General features: G+C 37.5%; 1 protein-coding gene across 1 annotated transcript in view; it reads right to left on the bottom strand.

Annotated features, from left to right (window-relative positions):
• Nucleotides 1-1,910: 1,910 nt before the first annotated feature.
• Nucleotides 1,911-23,769, bottom strand: part of GTF2F2 (general transcription factor IIF subunit 2) — a 132,445-nt gene continuing 110,586 nt past the window's right edge. Inside the window, exons 6-8 of the mRNA XM_016205436.2 lie at nucleotides 23,525-23,624; nucleotides 11,915-12,058; nucleotides 1,911-2,855 (exon numbers count right to left, since the gene is read on the bottom strand). Of these exons, the coding sequence (XP_016060922.1) occupies nucleotides 2,736-2,855; nucleotides 11,915-12,058; nucleotides 23,525-23,624 (364 nt within the window). The 3' untranslated portion in view covers nucleotides 1,911-2,735. The remainder of the gene's footprint in view (nucleotides 2,856-11,914; nucleotides 12,059-23,524; nucleotides 23,625-23,769) is intronic.

Raw genomic sequence — 23,769 nt, 5'->3', positions numbered from 1 at the left:
TCTCATTGTTGACGTTTCTATCTCTCTCTCCTCTCTCCTCTCTCTCTCCCTTCCTCTCTCTGAAATCAATAAAGATATATTAAAAAATAAAAATTAAAATAAAAAAATTTAAAAAATGGTATGCTTTAAGAAAATCATTCTTTAAAACCCTAAAATTTAAGACTAAGTGACTTTACAAAATCTTCTTTAAACTGTAAGCTAAAACATCTAAAAAGTCCTTAATTTAGATGATTTCTAACAAAATCAGATAAAAGCTGTTAATTTTTTTAAAAGAATAGTTTATTAGTTTTTAGAGAAAGAGGAGGGTATAGGGATAGAGAAACATCGATGTGAGATGTAACATTGATCAGCTGCTTCCTACACGCCCCCTACTGGGAATCAAACCGGTAACCTCTCGGCACATAGGACAAACGCCCAACTAACTGAGCCACACCAGCCAGGGCAAAGCTGTTAATTTTTTAATAATAAACCACTAAAGGCTTATACTGCTCATCTATCAGATGTTACATCATATTATTGTTGGGGATGGTGGTACCTGCTCAAAGGAAAAGTAGTAGGAAGAAGAACGAATTGGAGTATGTGAAGAAAAACCAGGTTCAAAAGCAATCTCTGACACTTTCTCTTACACATTATGAAAATGGTATTAGGCTCAGGAACCAGCTCTGGACACATCAGAATGAAAGCTCAATCAAAAAGAGAAGCAGCTTATCATTTCCTGGACTCTTACACAAATGACAGGGAAGATGGCCAGTGTACTGAGATGAAAGGAGTGTCTGCAGTAAGTGAAGTCTAAACATAAGGCAGCTTCCCTTCAGCTCAGTGCCCCACCCCGCTGTCACATTCCACTGGGCTCCTTAAGTCCTATGGGAGTCTAAAAGAGTCCACTCTAAAGTCACACACCCTACCCAGGTACCTGAAGTATAAAAGGAATTCAAATTTTAGCAAAAGGATCTTGACTTTAAAGGGGGGAGGTTAGTCTTCATCTGGTGGGATGTCTAGATGTCTGAATTCAAGTAGGGATGCCAAAGACAAACTCCCTCTCTTACATAACTCTGTCTGGGGTCTGCACCATTTTCCTGGTTTGGAAGTGAGACTGGGGGTGCCAGAGGAGGGCAGATTCTGGGAAAGTACACTCTGGTGCTCACTTTGCTCCAAGGGTAGAATCCTCGAAAGGGGGATCATTACTTATGAAGGTATGTATGTTGGGTAGGGAATGGTTGTATAAAATGGATATCATCTCTCAGCACTATTTCTGAGGATTCAATGAGATATTTAACACACTGTCAGGCACACAGGACCTGAAAAGTGTTTACTCTTATTTCACTGATATGTACCAACGACAATATGCTTTAAAAAAAAAATTTGTTCGCATACCATTAAGAACTTCAACTCTGCTGAAATCCAAAAGAGCTGCTTATGATACAACAGAACAAACCCTGTTTTCTTTTTTAAGATATATCACTTTAGAAGTTACTGTGGTAACATGTAATTTCAAATCTTTCCAATGCCCAGCAACCATAATCTTACTACATTTTGACAGTTAAAACATCCCATGTGCTGGTTGAGTTGAACAATCTCATCTATTAAATATGGCCTTCCTGTCCTCTTATGATGTGTCATCTTACCAAATGTATATCAGCCTTCCTCTTAATCCCACAGAGGTTTACAGGGTTTAGGATTTCTAATTCCTGATTTTTGGCCGTCAAAAGCACGTTTATCAGAGCAAGAGAGTCCTGAATTAAAAGAATGTGGAAACCCAGGTGGAACGGAGTCTCTTCCATGACCAACAGCCATATTTTAGTACTAAGAAAGCTGTTCCAAAAAATTAATCAGGAATGACACCAGTCTACCACATAGATTAGCTATCCTATTGAAAAGGTAACAGGTGTTTAAGAGATTCAGACTAAGTGTTTAAGACGCAAGCAGATACTGTCAGGTGTGATGAGGAAAAGGTGAAAAAACCCCCAGGTTTGTAGAAATACCAAAGCATAGCTTTAAATGACATATAGCTCTGCCCTGGAAATGCTCCATCTGGCAGGCACTGTCACCACAAAAACAAAAGGCAGGGGTAGAAGACACAGGTGTGTTTCAGGGATGTCCATACATAAAAAGACAAGATATATGCTACAAATCAAGCATGAGGGGCATCCAGAATTCCCAGTTCTATACAGATTTACCACACCATTATCCATCTGCTTCTTGACACCGAGTCTCAAATAATTAGGAACTGGAAGGAAATGGGAAAACAGATTTTGTTCCTGTACCAGAATAATGTAGGATAAGACAACTAGAGGCAGGGCTGCGAATGGGATCACCTTTCTTAATCAGCATGTTACTTTATAACAGGAATGCAAGGGTAAAAATTTTCCTAGTGCAGTGGTACTCAACCTCAGCATTCTGGTGTTCTGTTAAAAAAATCAAATAATACAGAAAAATATTTATCTCAATGAAGTTTTTTCCTTGATTTGCTTTAATTACAGAATCTCTTAATTCCCAACTCCTAATCCCATCATGAATAATCTGGTTTAATACAAGTCTATAAATAAATTTGTTATTTCTTCTCAAAAAAACACTTAAGTAACTTTTTAAGAATTATTGTTTAAAAAATCTACCTAGAGAAATTAAAGTATCAGTCATTTTACCCCTATAACAGATGGTGCTCAAGTTCAAGTATCAATGCTGTATGCTTAACACATCACCCTTAGTTGTTCTGTTAGCAAGCTGGCTTAGTCTTCTTAATCACTCTTTTCTTCTCCTTGATAATGTCTGTACTCTGGCTTCAGCTCCCATGTGTTTTTGTGGATCCCTTTTACATTTTGAATACCAATTTCTTTTAAGATTTCCTTCAGGTACACCTAAACAAACAAACAAAACCCAAAACAAAAATTTTAATCAACATAAAACATAATTTTAATCAAGATGAAATTATGAAGGCAGAAAACAAAATTTAACATAATACACCAAACTACATTTATGAGTAAGAAAAATTATGATCCTGAAAGTGTGACATTTCTCTATAAAGAGGTCCAATAAACTGCCTTTTAATTCTACACATGCAATATAATGATAACTGTATTCAATATATGATCATCTGCATTAAAGGGGTTGGAGGTCCTAAATGCCACCAACCTGAGAGCTAAAAAAGTCTAGATGAAACTACACTAGAAAATTACTGGTGCCCAATGTTTATTAAGATGACACTGAACACCAAGTGTAATCTGCCCCTGAATTCAGTGGCCTCACTCAAGCACTTATTTCAGTCAGAAAGGGTTATCCTTAAACCAGTCATTTCAGAAGCATATATAAAAAGTGACAAATATTTTTGGAATAATAATATTCTATGAGGCAAACATATGATAGGTATCCAGAATTCTGTTTTGAGGTGAGTTTTCAAACTTGCTATCAGGACACTTATTTTTCCTGTGTAATAAGAAAAGTCATTATTTGTGTTTACTACTATATCTTGGCCAAGCTTGTCAAGATAGGGTAAGGGACAAGAAGTGTAACAGTGTGGTGATTGCCCAGGGTGGGTTGGGGGGGCTGGAAGGGGGTTCCAGGAAGAATGGAGGGAGTTGGAGGAGGGTATAGGAGGGATAAATGAAGATGGACAGAGGCTTGATTGGGGATGGTGAACACACAATAATAGTATAGAGATGATGTGTTGTAGAGTTGTGCACCTGAAACTTGTATAATTTTGTTAAGCAGAATCATCCCAATAAATTCAATAAAAAGGAGAAAAAAAAAGTGATAATAAGACATGTTAAAAACCATGAGGGCTGCAGCTTTCCTGTGCTTGGCTCCTCTGAAGGAAAGAGGTAAGTGATAATGTAGGGCAGAACTCTCAATAAACTCAATAGATATTAATCAAATGATTACTATATTCATGGAAATGATGGCTATGATAAATGTAATACTAAAGCCTACCTCTGCTTGCCAATGCCCAAGACCAAAAAGTACCAATTATAAACCGACCAGTATAAATTATAGTACTGTACCTCTTTCTTGGAGAAGTTAATTATTTAAAAGTGATTTTTTTTCTGCTACAGAACCAATCCAACAATTTTTGTGTGTATACTTCAAAGAACCAGTTACAGTATTATAGTGACTCATCCCATTGATGAAAGATGTCATACTTTTTTATTGAAATGAGGCACTAATTAGAAAAATGGCTGACAAGCTCTTACCTAGATAATGTTTAAGGCAGTGCCCTTCTGGAGTGTGGTGCTATAGTACCTGCATCAGGACCTCACGGGAAGCCTGTTAAATAAACCTAATTTTAGGCCTAGTGAATCAAAATCTCTGTGCCCAGGCCTGGGAATCTGCATTTTCAAAAGCCCCTAAGAGACTGATTTAACCTAAGTTCCACAGGACCTGCTTCAAGGATTCTCTCAGCTCTAATACTCTAGGATATTTGAGTCCCTAAAGTGTTCTCCGGAGCCTCACCACTGCTGGAGACTGTGTTAACCAACATAATCTAACAACACCCTACACTGGTATAATACTCTATAGTTTATAAAGTCCTTTCATTTAGGGATAGGATGTTACCTAGAACCAATAGCTGATTAGCACTGGAACCACACACGGGTTCCTTATCAGGCCCTGGACAGGCTTAGTTCTCTACGGCTTGAGCAACCTTCCCATTCCAGTGGCCAGGCCCCAGCAGGTGGCAGCAATGAACCAAATGAGGCCCGGGTTTCTGGGGAGGAGGCCTGCTTGCCTCCCACACCTGCAGTTGGCTTTACCAAAGGACCCGTGTGCATGAGTAAGCAAAAAGGCTTGGGACATCCAGGTCATGTGCAGGTCTGCCATCTGCCACTTCAAATTACATTTAAAAAATGGGACACTTCATAAACTACTTTCTAATTAAACAGGATTCATAAATGAAAAATAATGGGTGGGCACAAATGATTTTCAGTTTAGATGTCAAGGATGACATCTTTGTAAAATTCCAAAGAACTGTTTATTGTGAGACTGGCTAAGACCCTGTGCACAATCATATAACTGTGGATGCTTTGCAATAGGCCAAAAGTAAAAAAAGCAATCACCAGGAGCATTGTGGTTGCCTGATAGAAGTTCTTTTTAAAAAAAAAAAAAAAAAAAGTTTTTATATATATTTTAGAGAGAGAGGAAGGGGGGGGAGAGAGAGAGAGAGAGAGAGAGAAACATTGCTGTGAGAGTGAAACATCTATCAGTTGCCTCCAGCACACATCCTGACCAGGGACTGAACACACAATCTGGGCACGTGCCCTGACTGGGAATCTTACCAGCGACCTTTTGGTGCACAGGGCAACTGAGTCACACTGGCCAGGGGTGACAGAAGCTCTCTTGACTTCAAGTCTAGTGCACCCATTTATAATCTAGATATAGAACCCTGAAAAGCCTAAAAAGGGTTACACACAAAATATTAAGTAAAAATTCAGTTGTTTTCATGTGTAGTCCACCTTCATTTTGCTAAACTAGTATATTAAAAGGTTATGGAGTATTTTGTTTTTTATGAAAATGTCACTCTTCCTTTTTTACAGTAAGAAAGGAATGAGATATTCAGTCTGTCAATTTGTTAGGTAACAAGACAGGATTAGGGTCACATTATCTAGCCATGGTACAGAATTCTTTTTTTGGGGGGTAGGGGGAACAAAAAACTCTGGAGTTTTAGAATGTTCCCAAATGCAACCTAAGACCATTTAACTCTAACTAAATGAATTAACTTGCACAAAACATTGGCAGAAAAGTAGTAGTAAAGTCAGGAAAAACAAGGACAGAAAATCCCTGAAGGGAAGACACAAAGGAGAACAGTGAGATCGTATCATTCCTCTGTTTAAAAACTTTCTGTAATATTTTAAACAAAAATACAACTAAAAAACAAAAAATAAAAATAAAAAACAAAAACAAAACATGTGTTCTAAACAAGAAAAAAAAAAAATTTCAATGACTTCCCTCTTGGCCTACAGGCTAAACTCCAAACTTTTTAGAGGAACCTAGTCAGCTCTGCCTTTTACCTTTGGCCTCATCTTCTAATCCTTCCCTTTATACATACTTGCCATTTCTGTGTCTGCAGGCTTCTAGTTTCTACCATATGCTGTTCCCTTTTCCTGTAATGCTTATCCCCTTCCCTCAAATCTAAACTCATCTTTCAAGTTCGGCAGAAAGGTCACTTTCTCCGAGAAACTTTCCCTAACAGTCCCAGCTCGCAACAACATAGCCCTCATAATATATTATAATCCATTATTTACATGTCTCTCTTTCCCATCAAACCATGTTCCTGTTATAGTACCTGCCTGCACATTACAGAGGCTCGGCCACTTATGCTGAATGGACAGGGTGTGCTAAGAGCAAACAAGGGAGCTAAGAGAACTGGAGAAGGAGGTGGTTGAGGGGACATCACTTAGAAGGTATAGGAATAAACTAAGCTAGCTCCAGTTCTGTTTTCATTTTTAGAATTCAGGCTCTAATTAACTTATAAAGCAATGACCCAGTTTGAGAAAAGGTGACTGATTAAATTGTATCACCTGAATTTGAATGACATTTATTACTAAAATTTGTATTATAGTGCTAAAATATTGTTTGAGACAAAGCTAACTGAGGAGGAAATTTTAAAGGTTCTAACAGGATTGAAGATTAACTTTCCTTTTTAAAAATTCACATATTCACACAAATACTTATTTTAGCACTTACTATATGCCAGGTAGAGAAGTACAGTCAGTTTTTATCCTCACAGAGTTCACAGTTTAAGATAAGGATATATGGGGCGGGAGACTGAGGCATATAAACAGGCAATCAAATAAAACAGGTGCACAGTAATAAGGACGTGCACATGGGACATTATGGGAGCACTGAGAAGGGGCACCTAACCGAGTCAAGATGGTAGGTTCTTTGAGAGTGTATATTTGACCATTTGAATTGAAAGGCAATTCTGTGCAGGGATCAGGAGAAACTGTTCTCCTCTCACTTACTCTAAACATTGACTTTTCAATTTAATCTTTTGACTGACTACTTCTATCTTAAACAAAGAATTCCAGAACTGAGTAGATCACCACTACATCACATAGGGTCGGAGAGATTTCACACTGCTGGCTCCACAATGCTGCAGAACAAGATTTGAATAAACTGGCTGAGGTCCAGCAGTTCTTCATCAAAGGGATGTGTGGGAGAGTATTTACAGTAAGTCCGCATGCAGAGAAAAAGGGATAGAATATTACCGCTTTCTTGGAAGGAAAAGGCAAAGGACATGCTGAACCAAAGAAGTCAAGTGACAGGATGTGGTTTGCATTTGTGAGTCAAGATACAATTGTGGCGGCGAAAAAGGCAGAAATACACAGATCAAATCCCTAATTCCCCCCCCCACCCAAGATCAAGACAAACCTATGCAGAGTCACAAGGCATAGGAGCCTATTTCGGTGTCTCTTTCTCCTTCCTTCCCTTCCTCCACCCTGGCCACTTCTTGTATCATGTTTTCCTCTACTGCTCTGCCAACCAAATGGAGGATTTATCTGAATTTCATTTTGTGAGGAATTTCAGAGTTAATTTAAGCATTACATAAATAGTAATAAATGTACTATATCTAAATTCTTAGAAGTTGATAAAAAAGATATAACTTTGATAGGAAGCTGATCACCAAGTAATACTGCTTTAGGTAGTAAGCCAATAACATGACCTTACTAGACTTCTAGTCACAAAATGTTCCCAAGAAGGTTGGACTGAATATGCGATAGGCAAATCTACACCAAAGACAGCACATGTTAATACAGTCACAAAGGGCCTGGCCGGGCGTGGTTCAGCGGGTGAGCGTTGACCTAGGATCCAGGCCATCGGGGTTCGATTCCCGGTCACGGCACATGCCCGGGTTGCGGGCTTGATCCCCAGGAGGCAGCTGATCAATGACTCTCTCATCATTGATGTTTCTATCTCTCTCTCCCTCTCTTTTCCTCTCTCTGTAATCAATAAAGATATATTAAAAAAAAAAAATACAGTCACAAAGGGAAACCACCATACACTTCTTATAAAGTGACCCAAGGGCACAAAGGGCGTTGCCAGCTAGTTCTGTGATAATGTCAAAGTATCAGTTCATGCTTATATGATTTTTGTGTGACTGACTATGACCCTTTTAAGCAAGGTCAACAGAACAGAGAACTTACTGATGAAGGTGTTAGTGGCTCCATGGCACAAAATTCTTTCATTAAAAAATAAACTACACTTTAGGCATAAGCTGTGAAGAAAGACAACATAGGTTTTCACTCCTGTAAATATAGAAAATTGTGAAGAGGAGAGGGAAGGTGATACTGGGGACATCTCTGGAATATGAGTCACCTTAGCATTTTTCTCCTCTTTTACTTCTTTTGGCTTCACCTCTGCTTTCTTACTAGATCCCGCTCCCTGTCTTCCTCTCAGGGTCCCACTGGCTGCATTCCTTTCTTTGTAACACTCTTAAGAAACAGACAGATGATGGGTAATAAAATGGTCAAGGTACAAACCCTATCAACTCCTGCCATACTTTATGGCTTAATCCAAGTTCTGAGAAAACAATGATTTCATTAGTATTTGTGTGCTGGTAAATCATCTTTCTTTTGTTGTTGTTAATCCTCACATGAAGATATTTTCCCATTGATTTTTTAGAGAGTAGAAGGGAGAGGGAGAGGCAGAGAGAGAGAAACACTGATGTGAGACACATCGACTGGTTGCTTCCCACACTCACCCTGATGGGCTGGGGATTGAGCCTGCAACCAAGGTACATGCCCTTGACCGGAATCAAACTTGAGACCCTTCAGTCCTCAGGCCGATGCTCCAACCACTGAGCCAAATTGGCTAGGGCAATCTTACTTTTAGTAACACTTCATCTATCTGGAATCGGCAAAGTTGTTTGCATATTTCAAATACATAAAGTTTACTTCCTTTGGGCCAAAACTTTTAATTTTAACTATATTGCTTAATGACATGCTTTCTAAATTATATTAGTTTATTTATATGCTGAACATAATATAACCTTAGAATAATGTAAGGTATTCCAAAGCTGGGATATGATGGCTTCTGAGAAAAAAAATAGTTAATATTGAAACAGTTAACAGGGAAAATACAAAAAGAGATATCCAAAACTTAATAGATGAAGAAAAAAAAATATAAAAAGCTCCTTTTGGAATTTAAAGATGATTTCTTGCATTTAGAACCATGGCAACTATCTATTATTACATTTGGTGTGATGTATAGTTTTAAATGTACAAAATATCTTTTCGTAGTTATTACTATCTATTTGAAATGTTGATAGAAACTAAATGGTAAGCAAGAGATTCTGTAGGTATAGATTTTATCAAGAGAGAATTTTCAGTAAATTACCTAGCACTCCCAATGATGAAGCATTATTCACCTTAAAATATTTGGAATAGGGAGTAAAGATTTATTTTAGGGCAATAGAAGATAAAAGTTTTTGCTGGCTAAGGATTAAAGAAGGACTGATGACCATCTGGCAGTCCCTCAGGTTAAAAAGAGTTACCAAAATGATCCAGCAATTCTACTCCCAAGAGAAATAAAAACATGTTCACACAAAAACTTGTATATGAATTGTCAGAGGAGCTTATCATAATAGTGAAAAAGTGAAAACAGGTCAAATGTCCAGCCATGGGTGAATGGATAAATAAAATGTTACATATCCATATAATGGTATATACTAATTGGTAATAAAAAAGAATGAAATACTGGCACATGCCACAACATGGGTAAAACTTGAAACATTATGTCTAAATGAGAGAAGCCAGTCATAAGAGAGCACATATTATATAGTTCCATTTACATGAAACGTCCAGAATAGGCAAATCTATAGGGACAGAAAGTAGACTAGTGGTTGCCTAGTTGACTAGTAGAATAAGAGGAAAAGGGGAGTGATTGCTAATTGGTACGGGGTTTCTTTCTGGAGTGAAGAAAATGCTTGTGGTTGATAGTTATACAACTCTGTGAATATAATAAATCCACTGAAATACAACTTTAAGAAAGTATAACTAGCCTTGGCCAGTTAAGCTCAGTGGTGAGAGTGTCGGCCCATAGACCGAAGGGTCGGGGGTTTGATTCCTGGTCAAGGGCACGTACCTGGATTGCAGGTTCAATCCCCGGGCCCAGTCAGGGTGTGGGCAGAAGGCAACCAATCAATGTGTCTCTCTCACATCGATGCTTCTCTCCCCCCCACACCCCGAAAAGCAATGGGAAAAATATCCTTGGGTGAGGATTAAAAATAATAATAATGATAGTTTAGTTTCTAGACCAGTGGTTCACAAGCTCTTTGAGAGTCCTAGGCCCTCTATGAGAACCTGATATAAACTATGGATCTGTTCCCCAGAAAAACCCATACCTTTTTGCATATATTCAAGAGATTACTACAACCCATAAATTAAAGAAAGCTCTATTATAAGAGATTCAGTGAGTAACACCACATAAAAATGATCTGAAGAACCAAAATTGAGAGCATTACTAGTTATTCCTTTTCTTTGATGCAAGATGAATAATAAACTTTAAAAACATGCCATTGCATGTCAAGGCAAAGGAATTCTTTCACTAGTCCTTTCTGAATGTCCCTCTACCGATGTCTATTTTCATATATATATATATATGTATATATATATTTCATATATAAATATCATATATGTACATATATATGCATGTGTGTTATTCATGAGAATATATTGTTTGCACTCAGAGTTTCTGGATTGACTTTTTCATATTTACATAAAACACAAGGATAAACTTCATTAAAATCAGAAGAAACACAGCTTAGCTAATAAATTATTCTATTTCAATTTTTTTTTCTAGCTTGGAATGCCGTTTCTGAGGCTTTGATGCTAAAGGGAGTGAAGTCATTAAGATGAGTTGATAATACTGCAGCATGAGCACTTTCCTGCTGTTTATTAAAAGAAACTGTATCTTTTGGAATTTAAATTAATTCCTTAATGAAAGAGTAAAAGGTTGAAGTACATGAGTAGAGAAATCTCTGCAGAAATGGGAAACTGCACAATCAATACTGAAGTTTCATAAATCATTTGCTATAGCTTTGAATAAATTGGAAAAAAATGTACCAACCCTTTGATAAGTCATGATTTGGTTATGTTAAAAAGTTTTTGCCTGGCTGGTGCAGCTCAGCCGTTGAGCATCGACTTATGATCCAGGAGATTTCGGTTTGATTCCTAGTCAAGGCACATGCCCGGGTTTTGGGCTCAATTCCCAGCAGGGGGCGTGCAGGAGGCAGCTGATCAATGACTCATCATTGATGTTTCAATCTCTCTCCCCCTCTCCCTTCCTCTCTCTGAAAAAAAAATATTTTTAAAAAAGTTTTAAAAAATGATTATTTATAAAACAAACAAGATTTTGAAAACATCAATTTATTAAATTTTCCCTTAAAAAAATGGAGAACAGGCAAACCTACCTACAGTCTCAACAAGCATCACGAGGCAGTACTGCCAGTTTAAAAGGACCTAATGCTAGTGCTAGGTAGATTCTGATTTTTAAAAATCCACTGGAGAATAGCCCGCAAGGTGGAAATAAACTCTCTCACTGTGACAAACCAGTATGATTAAAAGAATATGATTCTTCTGAGACACATTTGTTTTTCCAATTAAAAAAAGGAATTGAGCTTTTCTGGAGGCAGCTAGGAGAACAAAAGAAAGACTAGAAATGATATAAACAAAGACTTCAGGCTTAATGTTAAGAATCAGTCAAAAGGATGGTAAATCCACCTTTTCTTTATATGAAACTATTGATATTAGATACTTAAAATTCAAAACAATAAAACTCATGTTCTAAACAAGAGAAGCTGCATCAAGACATCTTTTCAGCCATTAGCATAGGTGCATAGGAACTCACAGATGACATACCTCTCTTCAGTGATGCTTTGTTAATGAAGCAGGACACATTTAAAGGATCAATGTGAGCATATACATACCACAGGCTGTTTTGTGATGTCCACCAAGTCCTTAAGATTATAATACTGATGTTTCTCAAAAGCCGAAAATAGCATGTCTAAAACATATTGTTTATCAGCTCGAGCTCGTTTTCCATCTTCTTTCTTTTTCCTTTCATATTCAATCTATGTGCAAAAAGCAAAAGAAATAAAAGCATCAATTCAACATGCTCACTCTGAAACACAGGCATTTTCTTTTTAGCCATCAAAATAACTGTTAGATTTTAAACTGCAAGGTAGCAGGTTTAAGAGCAGTGGTTCAGAACCTAGGGTCCTCATTGCTCCCAGGGCGCCTCAGGTCTTTAAGGCTCTAAGAAGTCTTAGATCAGTATTAATGCTGACCTATAAACCATTTTCACTATTTACTATATTTAGCTTTATGTAATGTGTCCATTTCTCCCCAAAAAGGCTTTCTTTGCCAAAATTCTATCAATTCAGTGTGGCTACTGGTTAGCTCATATCGATCAGAAAGTCTAACTTGAAGTTGTTCTGTTTTTGATTACCCAAAATACATGAAGTATATCCAACAAATGCAGTTTAGTAGGTGACATCTTTCAAAACTGAGGGTCTTAGGGGCAGGAAGAGGGTTAAGAGGCTGGCAGATCATAGAACAGGTTCTCTAGGAAGTGACAAGTTTGGGAAGCACTGGTAAAAAACCAAGAGCGTGGGCAGTGACAGGAGGCCATTTCTCACCCCAACTGTGTGACCTCCCTGAACTTGTTTCTTCTATAAAATGAAGTAAACAATGGCACTAAGGGAATGTATGGACTTACTTCTAGTGTTACCATCCAGGGACTTGTTCATTTGTAAAAATTATTCTTTTATTGAAAACATGCAGACTTTCAGTTGATTAAGCTTTAGTTTTCTTAGAAACACTTCATTTTGATAAGGCACCAGGAACTTGTCAGAAGAACTATATATAAACTACAGCAGCCCACCTGGTAAATAAAGCATTGGCAGGTGACAGCTGCGAGAGAGCAATCTGCTGTGCATCCACTGGAATAACTATAATCTAGGTGCTAGCTTCCAAAGTCATGAAATGCAGTTCAAAACTTATAATAAATTACTGCATAAATTCCAGCCTCATACAATTAGGCTTACTCTCTCTATTTTAGCAATAGGGATTTGTTATCAAAATGATAAAATTTAGTTCCTACTGATGTTAAGACTAAAAATTTATCTTATAATCAGAAATTTTCAAATTAGTGGCAAGAGATAAGCATGACAACAAAGAATATCTGTCTTTCAATTAAATAAAGTTAGAAACTAGACAAAGAAAAAGGTCTAACAATTGTCTTAATTTTTTTAATATGTAGACCTTGAGGGCAAAAAAAATCTATTCATCTCAGGAGGTAGGGAGATAAGACTGAGGGTTTTTAAATATACAAACTTGCAACAAGTAGTAAATAAGCTACAGAGATCTAGTGCACAGTGTAATGAATATACACAATATTGTACTATAATTATGTAATATGATAAATATCACTAGGCCAATCACATTACAATATATAAATTTATCAAAGTAACACACTGTATATCTTAAATTAAAAAGAAATACATCTCTTTAAAGTATTAAGCATGGACCGTGTATGGGCTTTGCGCTGCACTAAGATACAGAACAAATAAGATAGCCTCTTATAAAATTATCCCTTTCTTGGGGATCATATATTAAAATGTATATAGAGGACCTTGAGCATTTTAAATGTAGTAATAGGTCACAGAGCTACCTATGACAAGATCATGATGCTGAAAAAAAAATGCACATGCATGACACAGACTGTATGGCTGGAGAGGAATGAAATCAAGCCAGTCTCTACATTTTCTGGGTGGAAAGAGCATAAAAGAAAACAACTCTGGGCAGCTAAAAAGGATTTATTAGAGAAGAACAGAGGAACGAGAAAAGCTAGAAGCAAGACTAGAGAGAAGAGATCACATAAACCTATGACCAGAAAGAAAATCCAGTCTTCCCAGTGTGGGAAAGATGAAGAAATAGATGAAAAAAAAATGCATTTAAGGGCAAAGGCAGAAGTACAGAGTCTGCCCCAATTCAGCAAGAAAGGAAGCTGCAAGGGGGCCAGAAGGGATAGACCTAAGGTCCATTCAAGAAAGAATTATCTTTCTCTAGGATCAAAAGAAGGATAGAACTAAGAGAATGGCTGTATGATGGAGAAAGAAAGCGTGATAGACAGGACAAAACCCGTAAGTCCAAGCACGAGGGTCTTTGGATATCATGGAATGCTTAAGGGATTAATATTTTAAGCCTGGTTTTACAGACCAATGACTAAAATATATCTATTTTCCCTGGTTACAATTGTACTTAGTTTACACCCTGAAATCCCCTTCCACTGTTGCACTGCACTTGAATGGGTTTACGTTTTATATTGTGATGGACAGTCTAGAAAGGGAGCCTGCTAAAAAAGCAGGAACAAGTCTGGACCAGGGGATGAAGCTGTTATAACCCTTTATTCTGGTCAAGTGTGGGAGAAGGAAAACTTAACTTGGGATCAAGAAAACAGAGGGTGAGAGAATCAGACTAAAGAGGGCAAGCCTATTCCTTTCTCACAGGCTTGAGTGGGACGTGGAATTTCACTTAGCCAAAGGCCATTAGTTCTCAGGAAAAACAGAAAGGAAGAGGGGACCTAGCAAAAGACCAGTGTTAGGCTTTTGTATTCTCTGTTTGGAAGCACAGTTGCGTGATATTGTCTGCCCTCCCTTCCCAGCTTTAATTTATGCTGAAAGAAGAAAGAGTTAAATTCAGGAAACATGAAAGAGAAGTGATGATATATTCAGCTTCCACCCTAAGAAGTCTCTGTCTTATGTAAAATGACTGGGGAAGCTAGGAAGATTAATAGAAAAAAAATGTTTTCAAATGAAGAAACCTGCTAATAAAGCAAGAGGGCCCACTTCAGAGAGGGCTGACATGCTACTTGGCAGCAGAGAGAAACACTTTTAAGTGTTTGTTATTAAGTTGTCTCAAACCTAGAGCCACATGTCAGACCCAAGAAGGCCTGAATCAAAGGTAAGAATTTAAAATAAGTTAGAAAGAAACATTAAAATCAGCCCGGCTGGGCAAGGCTCAGCGGTTGAGCATCGACCTGGGATCCAGGCGATTGGGGTTCGATTCCCGGTCAAGGGCACATGCCCGGGTTGCGGGCTCGGTCAATGACTCTCTCATCATTGATGTTTCTATCTCTCTCCCTCTCCTTTCCTCTCTTGGAAATCAATAAAGATATATATATATAAAAACAACAACAACAACAAATAAATTGGTCTCAAACCTATAAAAAAAAAAAATCAAAGCTGAAAAGATAAGATTAAGGGTCAGGTTAAGCTGTGATTAGCAAGGTTAATAAGTAGTGAGAAAAGTACCAAATTCTACCCAGATCTTTATTCTTTTAATCTTGGTTTACATGCTTCAATCTCAAAAATACTGCATTAATGTTGGTGTTTTCCTACTTTAAATTAGGGAAAAACAGGTCAATACCTAAGGGCAGTGCAGCCTAACTTTACTTTGACTAGTGAAATTAAAACACTTAAAAGTATAATCTGAAAACCCAGACATATTAAATAATAACAGCAATGACAAAATGGAAATTTTCCTCATTAGAGAAATGTAAGTACTAGAAATTTAACCTTATGTTTATTTGAAAACAAAAGTGAAGTAGAACATCTCTTTAATGCTTTCAGGGCCTACACTATGCAATAACCTAGAAAAGATTGTTTTACAACAAACTTTTTGTACTACAGCATTAGCTAAATCTTTTTTGATAATTTCCAAGACAGGCTCATAATCCAAATTCTGCTCTGTGGTATCAGGTAGTTCCAATGTATATGTAATTATAAAAGGGACTTAAATGACTTCCATAATCATTAAATTACTAAGTTTATACTCGGGACAAAACTAATGTTCCTGAGGTAACTTTTCTTTTAAAATCTAAACACAGTAGAAATGATAATATTTTTTAAAAAATTTTTTATTTACTGATTTGAGAGAGGAAGTGTGTGTGTGTGTGGGGGGGGGACTTGGTGTATAGGGATGGCATTCTAATCAACTGAGCTACCTAGCCGGGACAGAAATAATAATCTTAATATTGTACTTACAACTTTGTACTACAAATAAAATTGATTCTATAAATAAACTACAAATGATATGAACTATTTAGAAGGCTACAGTTTGAGAATGTTATTTCTTCTCTTTAGCTCTTTTCCCTTTGGGCATTCTGTTTTGTACTGGTGCACTGGGACACTGGCATTGTAAGAAAATAGTACTCAAAGCAGTCAGATATCTAACTTGTTAGCAGCCACCACAAAATATTAGGACAGTTATTAGATTAGAAAAAACTTTTATGTGACTTTCATCACCAAGATTTTATCTGCCCTTAATGACGACAGATCACTGTATAACCAGCTGTATAGAAATGTCAATTAAGAAAGAAATTTAAATGTCTCCAGTTACAAATTTTTATAATCCAAAAACCCATCATACACAATTTTACTTTCACAAGAGAAAACAAATTATTCAAGACTAAAATGCAACTAAATGTTTAAAATCCATTGTGGATGTGGTATACAGATGTTCAATAGTCATTACTGAAACCTCAATCACTAAAATTATAAATGCCACTCACTGCCAATTACAATATTATAATACAAATGTCTGTAAATTCTAGATTGTTGTTTGCAGAAATACTTTGATTGCTTTGTCAAGACAGTCTTTGTGCAGGCTTTTAACTTTTGAAGCAAACATGACAGCCTTAATTATCATGATTTGCATTTTAAATCCTTATGAAAGATCCCTACCCCCAATGCTTCTATTTCTACCTAGTGTGTGAAAATTAATTCTTTTTAAGAGTCGGTCAATCCTTGGTGTACAAATTCAAATGGACAAAAGCATGTAGTTTACTTATACTATAGTACAAAAGGCAAATACTGCTGAAAGGCCTTTATGATATAGTCCTCCAGGCATCTATTTTAATCAGCAAAACTCCATATTAATACATATAACTAAAAGTAAATAAATAATAAATCTCCCAAGCCCTCCAATAACCTTAATTCTGAAGACTAAGTTGGTTGCCACATTAAAGGAACTAGAGTATACATAAAAATGAATTTTCTCTCTAGTTTCCGGGTACTTGCCTCAAGATTTTATGTAATAATTCTATTCCTTCCAACAATAATTTTCTAGTTAATATTTTCTAGGAGAGATATATCTTTGTTTCAAGCTAAGGCAGGGGTGGCATGAAGGGCACGATAAAGACAAGAAAATATTCTTTTTTTTCTTCTTTTTTAAAATATATCTTTATTGATTTCAGAGAGAAGAAAGGAGAGGGAGAGAGAGAGAGAAACATCAATGATGAGAGAGTCATTGATCGGCTGCAGCCCGCAACCCGGGCATGTGCCCTGACCGGGAGTCGAACCCTGATCGCCTGGATCCTAGGTCGACGCTCAACCGCTGAGCCACGCCCGGCCGGGCAAGACAAGAAAATATTCTTTTTAAAAGCCTCAGGTTTGGAGGAAAGAAACTTCCTGGTATCCCCCTAGGTATCATTTTTGCTCCCACCCCCAACAGGAGATGGCATACAGAACTATAAAAAGTCCCTGTCTCACCCTGGCCCGTGTGGCAAGCTTCCTAACAACAAGAGCTAATATAATTAAGGTAACACACACACACACACACACACACACACACACACACACACACACACACACACACACACACACGCGCGCACACACACGCACACACACGCGCCAAGGGTCTCTATGTCAGTTATTTTCGACAAGTCTTCAGCTCCAGGCCTTGGGGGATGGTGGCAGTGGGGAACTGCAGGCTACACTTCCAAGACTCCCTTGCCAGCTGGTTTCCAGCTGGGGTTCTGCCAATGGGAGAAGGAAGGCAGGAAGCAGAGAGATTTTTTTTTCTTTCTTTGTGCTTGCGGGAGCACCTCCAGTAGCAATAGCTTCCTGATCTCTAGTAACCAACCCTTTTTCAACTCCACCCTTTCGATTCTGTACTGATTGGCATACCATTTATAACTGATCCCCTACATTAAATCCTTTTCTCCTTGAAATATTTAGTTGTTTTTGTTTCTATGATAGACGCTAACTGAATCATCACTGAAGACAGAAATGACAAGCCAAATTTAAAATGGTATTGATATCTTCCTTTTGGAAGGGCCAAGTTCTTGTCAGACTGGATTACATCATAAAGTGACTGACAAAGAGATCATTTTAGAAGTAAAAGAATGTCAGTTTTTCTACTTTCTTGTTTACATATATGTGCTTTATAAGTATTGTCTTTAATCTATAGTTTCTTTGCAGAAATCTTTTAAAACCATTTGTTCGTTTTTTAGGTTGAGTTTAGCTAATAAAAGATATTACAATCTGTAAATTCCTGAATTTAGCGTCAAAATAAAAAGTTGAAAGCAAATGTAAATGTGAGCTGCTGAAAGCACCACTATGTGGTACAATTTCTACCCTTCTGCTGAAAACTGACTAGCACAGGGACTGCATATGGGTGCCAGGGTCACTTCACATAGTAAATATTTCTAAAACTCAACTTCTTTCCTTTATTAGGTGAAAAACAAGATAAATACAAGTTTAAATATTTCCCACTCCAGCACTCAATGGGTCCTCTTGTAAATCCTACTTAGACAATGTATTATTTCCCAAAGTTTGTTTTCATTACTTCAAATAATGGGGGGGGAGGGATTTAATATTAAAATGTTTGCCAAGTGCAGGATTAAACAAATACGTAAAGGTTCCAAACATTAATATATTAAATGCAATGTCAATTTTGAAAAGGGGCAGGGGAATGTATAACCAGAATCTACAAATTCCTTTAACAAAAAATCCTTTTCACACAACTTTTTCCCTTTAAAGAGATTCAAATAAAATTAATGTTTCTTTTTGACCCAATAAATGTTTTCCAAATGGCAAGTATGTAGGTATTATATCCCACAGAGTTCATGAACTAAAGAGATGAATTTAAATGTAATGCTTAGAACAGCTCCATGTACAAATGGGTACATATATACCCATAGTGTCACAGGTGGGCGGAAAGTTTCTGGGGGTGAATGCAAGGTGGTTTCTTTCTGATCGAATGTAGAGATATAGCTTTACAAATACATATAACATTTTCCACCCCCCCTTTTATTTTTGGCACTCATTTTCCCTCTTATTTTTATCCTGAAAATGTATTCAAAGAACATCAACTGTTAAAATAAAACACTGGGATTCATGTTTACATAGAGTTTAAATTTTTTAATTGAATGTCTTAATTATACAACTTCTAAATCATTCTTGTTGAACTATGTTGATGTTTCACAATCTTTTAGAAAAATAAATATCCCTTTGTGTTAAGAATAACAAAAAGTTTTATACTCTTCCTACAGCTGGTATTATACTGTAATACTAAATATGCTTTTAAAAGCTATGCAGGTACCTCCATCCACTCTAATACACTCCCATGGAAAAAATTACTAAACATTCAAATAATGCAATGTGGCAGGGTACAGTCTTTGTTTTTGTGTAAACAAAATTTTAATAAAAATTACTATATGACCCATTACTATAATTACATTAGCATAATGACTCATGTACACTATGACAACCTTAACAAAGGTTGATGTCATGAACTGAAAAGTCACTTAATGTTTAAAAGTCTTTAAAGTGGATGTTTCAGCTTTATATCCTAACAAGGAGTTCAGAATATAATGCATTCATATTTTATTAAAGAAAAAAAAAGGAGAAAAGGAAAGTAAAAACATTCTCAAAATATGACATCTGGAACCTATCTTCTATGCCTGCCAGGTAAAGTTATAGTGCCAGTGTCACTAAGAATATAAACTAGGGAAAAGGTCAGAGACTTCATACTAGCAAGGTGCCAGCTTTGACTGACCTAAGAGATTTTTCTTTTGCTTCAGAAATTATGGTCTATAGCAGTATAACAAAAGTGATTCTTGTAGTGGAATTTAAAAGAAGAAGATTATAGCATAGAAATGTGGACTCACTACTTCAAAGGAAATAGAGACATACCCTACTGGGGTCTGAAGAGGCACTTAAAAAACATCTGTTGTTGAGAGAACACAAATCTTAGATAATTGTGGCAGGATACTGTCATGGCTAGGTACTAAAATGCTTCCACAGCTTTCTTCCCTTCCCCAATGTAATAGGCAGTTAGACAGACATGAGCAGAGCAAGGACGATGGACCAGGTACAGAAAGTCACCAGAGTGGAAAGAAAGCCTTGGCTGCCTAGCAACAGGCAGAAGTGAGAAAACACGGACCTCGCCCCCAAGCTGATCTTTCCTTCCCTAGCATATCCCTGGTCATGTGGTTTGGACCTTTCATATTGCTGGTCATGCAAATTAGACTTCCTGACGTTTCCTCCTTAAAGATAACATCTAGGCCTCAGTTGTATTTCAGCTCTAGGCCCAGAACAGCAGCAAAACCAGACAAGTGACCCTGTGGCAGCCTCAGGAACAACTGCACTGACTAATGACCCCCTGCCCTGGCAATGACCAATCACTGGAGACCAAGACCCTGAAAGAGCATACCTGGAAAGCTGATGAATATTCTATTGAGACTCTCCCCAGAGACCTCCCGAGGGGGAGGGGGAGGAGGAGGGGGAGGGGGAGGGGGAGGGGGAGGGAGAGGGAGAGGGAGAGGGAGAGGGAGAGGGAGAGGGAGAGGGAGAGGGAGAGGGAGAGGGAGAGGGAGAGGGAGAGGGAGAGGGAGAGGGAGAGGGAGAGGGAGAGGGAGGGAGAGGGAGAGGGAGAGGGAGAGGGAGAGGGAGAGGGAGAGGGAGAGGGAGAGGGAGAGGGAGAGGGAGAGGGAGAGGGAGAGGGAGAGGGAGGAATACTTTCACGCGAAGAACCCAGCGTACCCTCTGGAGAGCAAGCCTGTGACATTCTCTTCTCCTCTTTCCCTCTAAGGGACCCGACATGGCTGGCAACCAAGAGAGCAATGGGCAGGGGCAGCTCCTCCTGGGCTAACCCCCTGAACCTGTCTCCAAGGCCCCTTTTCTGACCCAGCCTAGGCTCTCCTTGTTGCTTCTTCTAAGCCCTTCCTTGTTTCACTGTCCTGAGTGTATTCTGCTGTGGTCAGTAAATTCTTGCTTGCTTTGCTACACTTTGTCTCTTGATTGAAATCTTTCCTTCAAGAAAACAAGAACCAAGGTCTTGTCATCTCACCAGTTACACCATCCAACAGAAAAGCTTTACTGCCCACTGTAACAATTCAAACAGTGTATATTCACTGTGTCAATTCAAAACATTTTATAAAGAAGAAAATTAGGATAAAAACGGTCTAGTCCTATCATGCAAAAATAATGACTGTTAAAGTATTTAACTAATCTTCATTTTTGAACATTTGTTTCCAACCTTTTCCTATCTTAAATAGAAATAAATACTTTTGCATATCCATCTTTGGGTACTTGTCTTTCTTACTAAACTTCTTTTCTGAAAGGTTCTCTCTCTTTATAGCTTATGGAAAGTAAGGTCTTTATTGTCCTCACTGTGATAAAAACATACAGGAGTGGAAACTGTATATAGAAGGTTGGCCCATAAATGGAAAAAAAAGCACAGTCAGGGGCCACAGGAGAAGCACACTAACAAAGAAAGGTAAAGACAATTAAGACCTATAATATTTTACACTTCTCTATGTTCACTTGGCTTCAGAAAATTGCATGTATTCACACTGAAGAGTAGAAAAGATGAGAGGACAAAAAAGTAGATTTTTATCTACTTGTCTCAATCAAGAGATAACAGAAAAATACATCTCTTGGATAATCTGACAGTTCTGTCTCCACTTATCTTTGCCTCTCCTTTTCTTTAGTTTACATCTCTCCTAAAGCATAACCAGAGGCTATAAAATTAAAGTTTGGCTGGACACAATTGAACTTTGATTTGCTTTATTTAATCTACACAGTGTAGCAATTTTTAAAATTTGAATGTGTTTAGAAGGGGCATGTACACTCCAGTTCATCACAGTCCCTAGGATTTTACCTTCTTAAATTTCAGCATTCTGCTCACTGAGGATGCTTACCTGGCCCTGCAGGCATTTGCCACCTCTCATATAAAATAACTGTAAGAAACTCAACTATCGCCCGGCCAGCATAGCTCAGTGGTTGAGTATTGACCTATGATCCAGGAGATCGTGATTCGACTCCCAGTCAGGGCACATGCCTGGGCTTCAGGCTCGACCCCCAGTGGGGGGCATAGAGGAGGCAGCCGATCAATGACTCTCTCATCATTGATGTTTCTATCTCTCTCCCCCTCTCCCTTCCTCTCTCTGAAATCAATAAAGATATATTTTAAAAAGAAAAAAAGAAAGAAATTCAACTATCATAAAGTAGTGGTTCAAAAACTAAATAAATAATAAAGAAAAATAAAAACAAAAGAAAAAAATAAAGTAGTGGTTCGGGCCACTCTTAAGAAGTTTATTATTTCCTAAACTTAGTATTAAGAAGATCTTAAGCAACACAGTAGGACACAAGATATCAACTGTTCATTGCTATTTGATTTAACTTAGGCTTCATTTTATTTTCAGAGAATCATAACATTTTTCCTTACATTACAGGTACTTCAAGACCCAAAACCCTTAGCTCTGTTAGCATTGCTAATAACCTGCAACACAGCATGCTGGTTAATTGAGAGTAAGGCTCCTATAACAGGCTAGGGTTCAACAGCTGGACTGATTAATTACCAGCTGTGTGTCCTCAAGTAAGCTAACCTCTGTGTGTCTCAGTAACTTCATCTATAAAATGATAATACCAGTAGTTACTTCACAGGGTAATGTGTCACTATTTATGAGACACTCAGAACAGTGCCTGGCACAAAGTATACATATGTATACAATATATGTGTGTACTGTACATTATAAAAAAAATACATATCGTATATATGATATGCTTCAATAAAAAAGGTTTAAAAAACATTAGGCAGTCCTCACTGTACATGGTAGTGTGAGACTGTAAAAATGCCTGTGAGCCCGGCTGGGCGTGGCTCAGTGGTTGAGCATCGACCTAGGATCCAGGAGATCAGGGTTCAATGCCAGGTCAGGGCACATGCCCAGGTTGCAGGCTTGATCTCCAGTGGGGTGCGTGCAGGAGGCAGGCAGGCAATGACTCTCTCATCATTGATGTTTCTATCTCTCCCTCTCCCTTCCTCTCTCTGAAATGAATAAAGGTATATTAAAAAAAAAAAAATGCCTGTAAAAGCTGAAACTATGCAAAGCAATCTTAATAATCAATGAGAAAAATTACCATTGCTTTGTGACCTTTAAATTTTTGGTCAAAATGTTAAAAACTCTGTTATAAAGGTACATAAAAATGAAAAAAAGTAAAACTATTATTTATTAAGGACACCATTATTTAAAACATTGGAAACATTGAAAAATAAAGTGTTTTATTTCTTTGAAAAACTTATCAAGAGGAGTTTAAACAGTATAACTGAGGATACAGAGTGAACATCATTTCTAAGCTTAACAAACTGTCATATGCCTTACTAAGTCTGGATAACTCAAGCACCTGATAGCAAGGTCTATGACATAGAAAAGAATAAAGATATAACATAATGAAGAAAGACAGACTTACATTGTATTGATGATTGGCAACAGGTTTGTAATTGGTTGTCACAACTTTGTCCAGTTGTTGTGATAGCCGTACAGGTTTAGAAGATTCTTCTATCTGCAATCTGAAAAACGGAAGGCACTATTAACAAATTCACTTGTTTATTACAGTGAAACCTGAAGAGTTATTCCTAGAATTCTTCTTACTCAAGAACTAACACTTTATAAAAAGTAATCTCAGAAGATCTACCAACCTTAATGTAGTACTTC

Source organism: Miniopterus natalensis, chromosome 2, assembly GCF_054644295.1.
Source record: "Miniopterus natalensis isolate mMinNat1 chromosome 2, mMinNat1.hap1, whole genome shotgun sequence".
In the NCBI taxonomy this organism is placed as follows: domain Eukaryota; kingdom Metazoa; phylum Chordata; class Mammalia; order Chiroptera; family Miniopteridae; genus Miniopterus; species Miniopterus natalensis.
The sequence above is the reverse complement of the archived record's forward strand: the minus strand, read 5'-3'. Positions and strand labels throughout refer to the sequence as shown.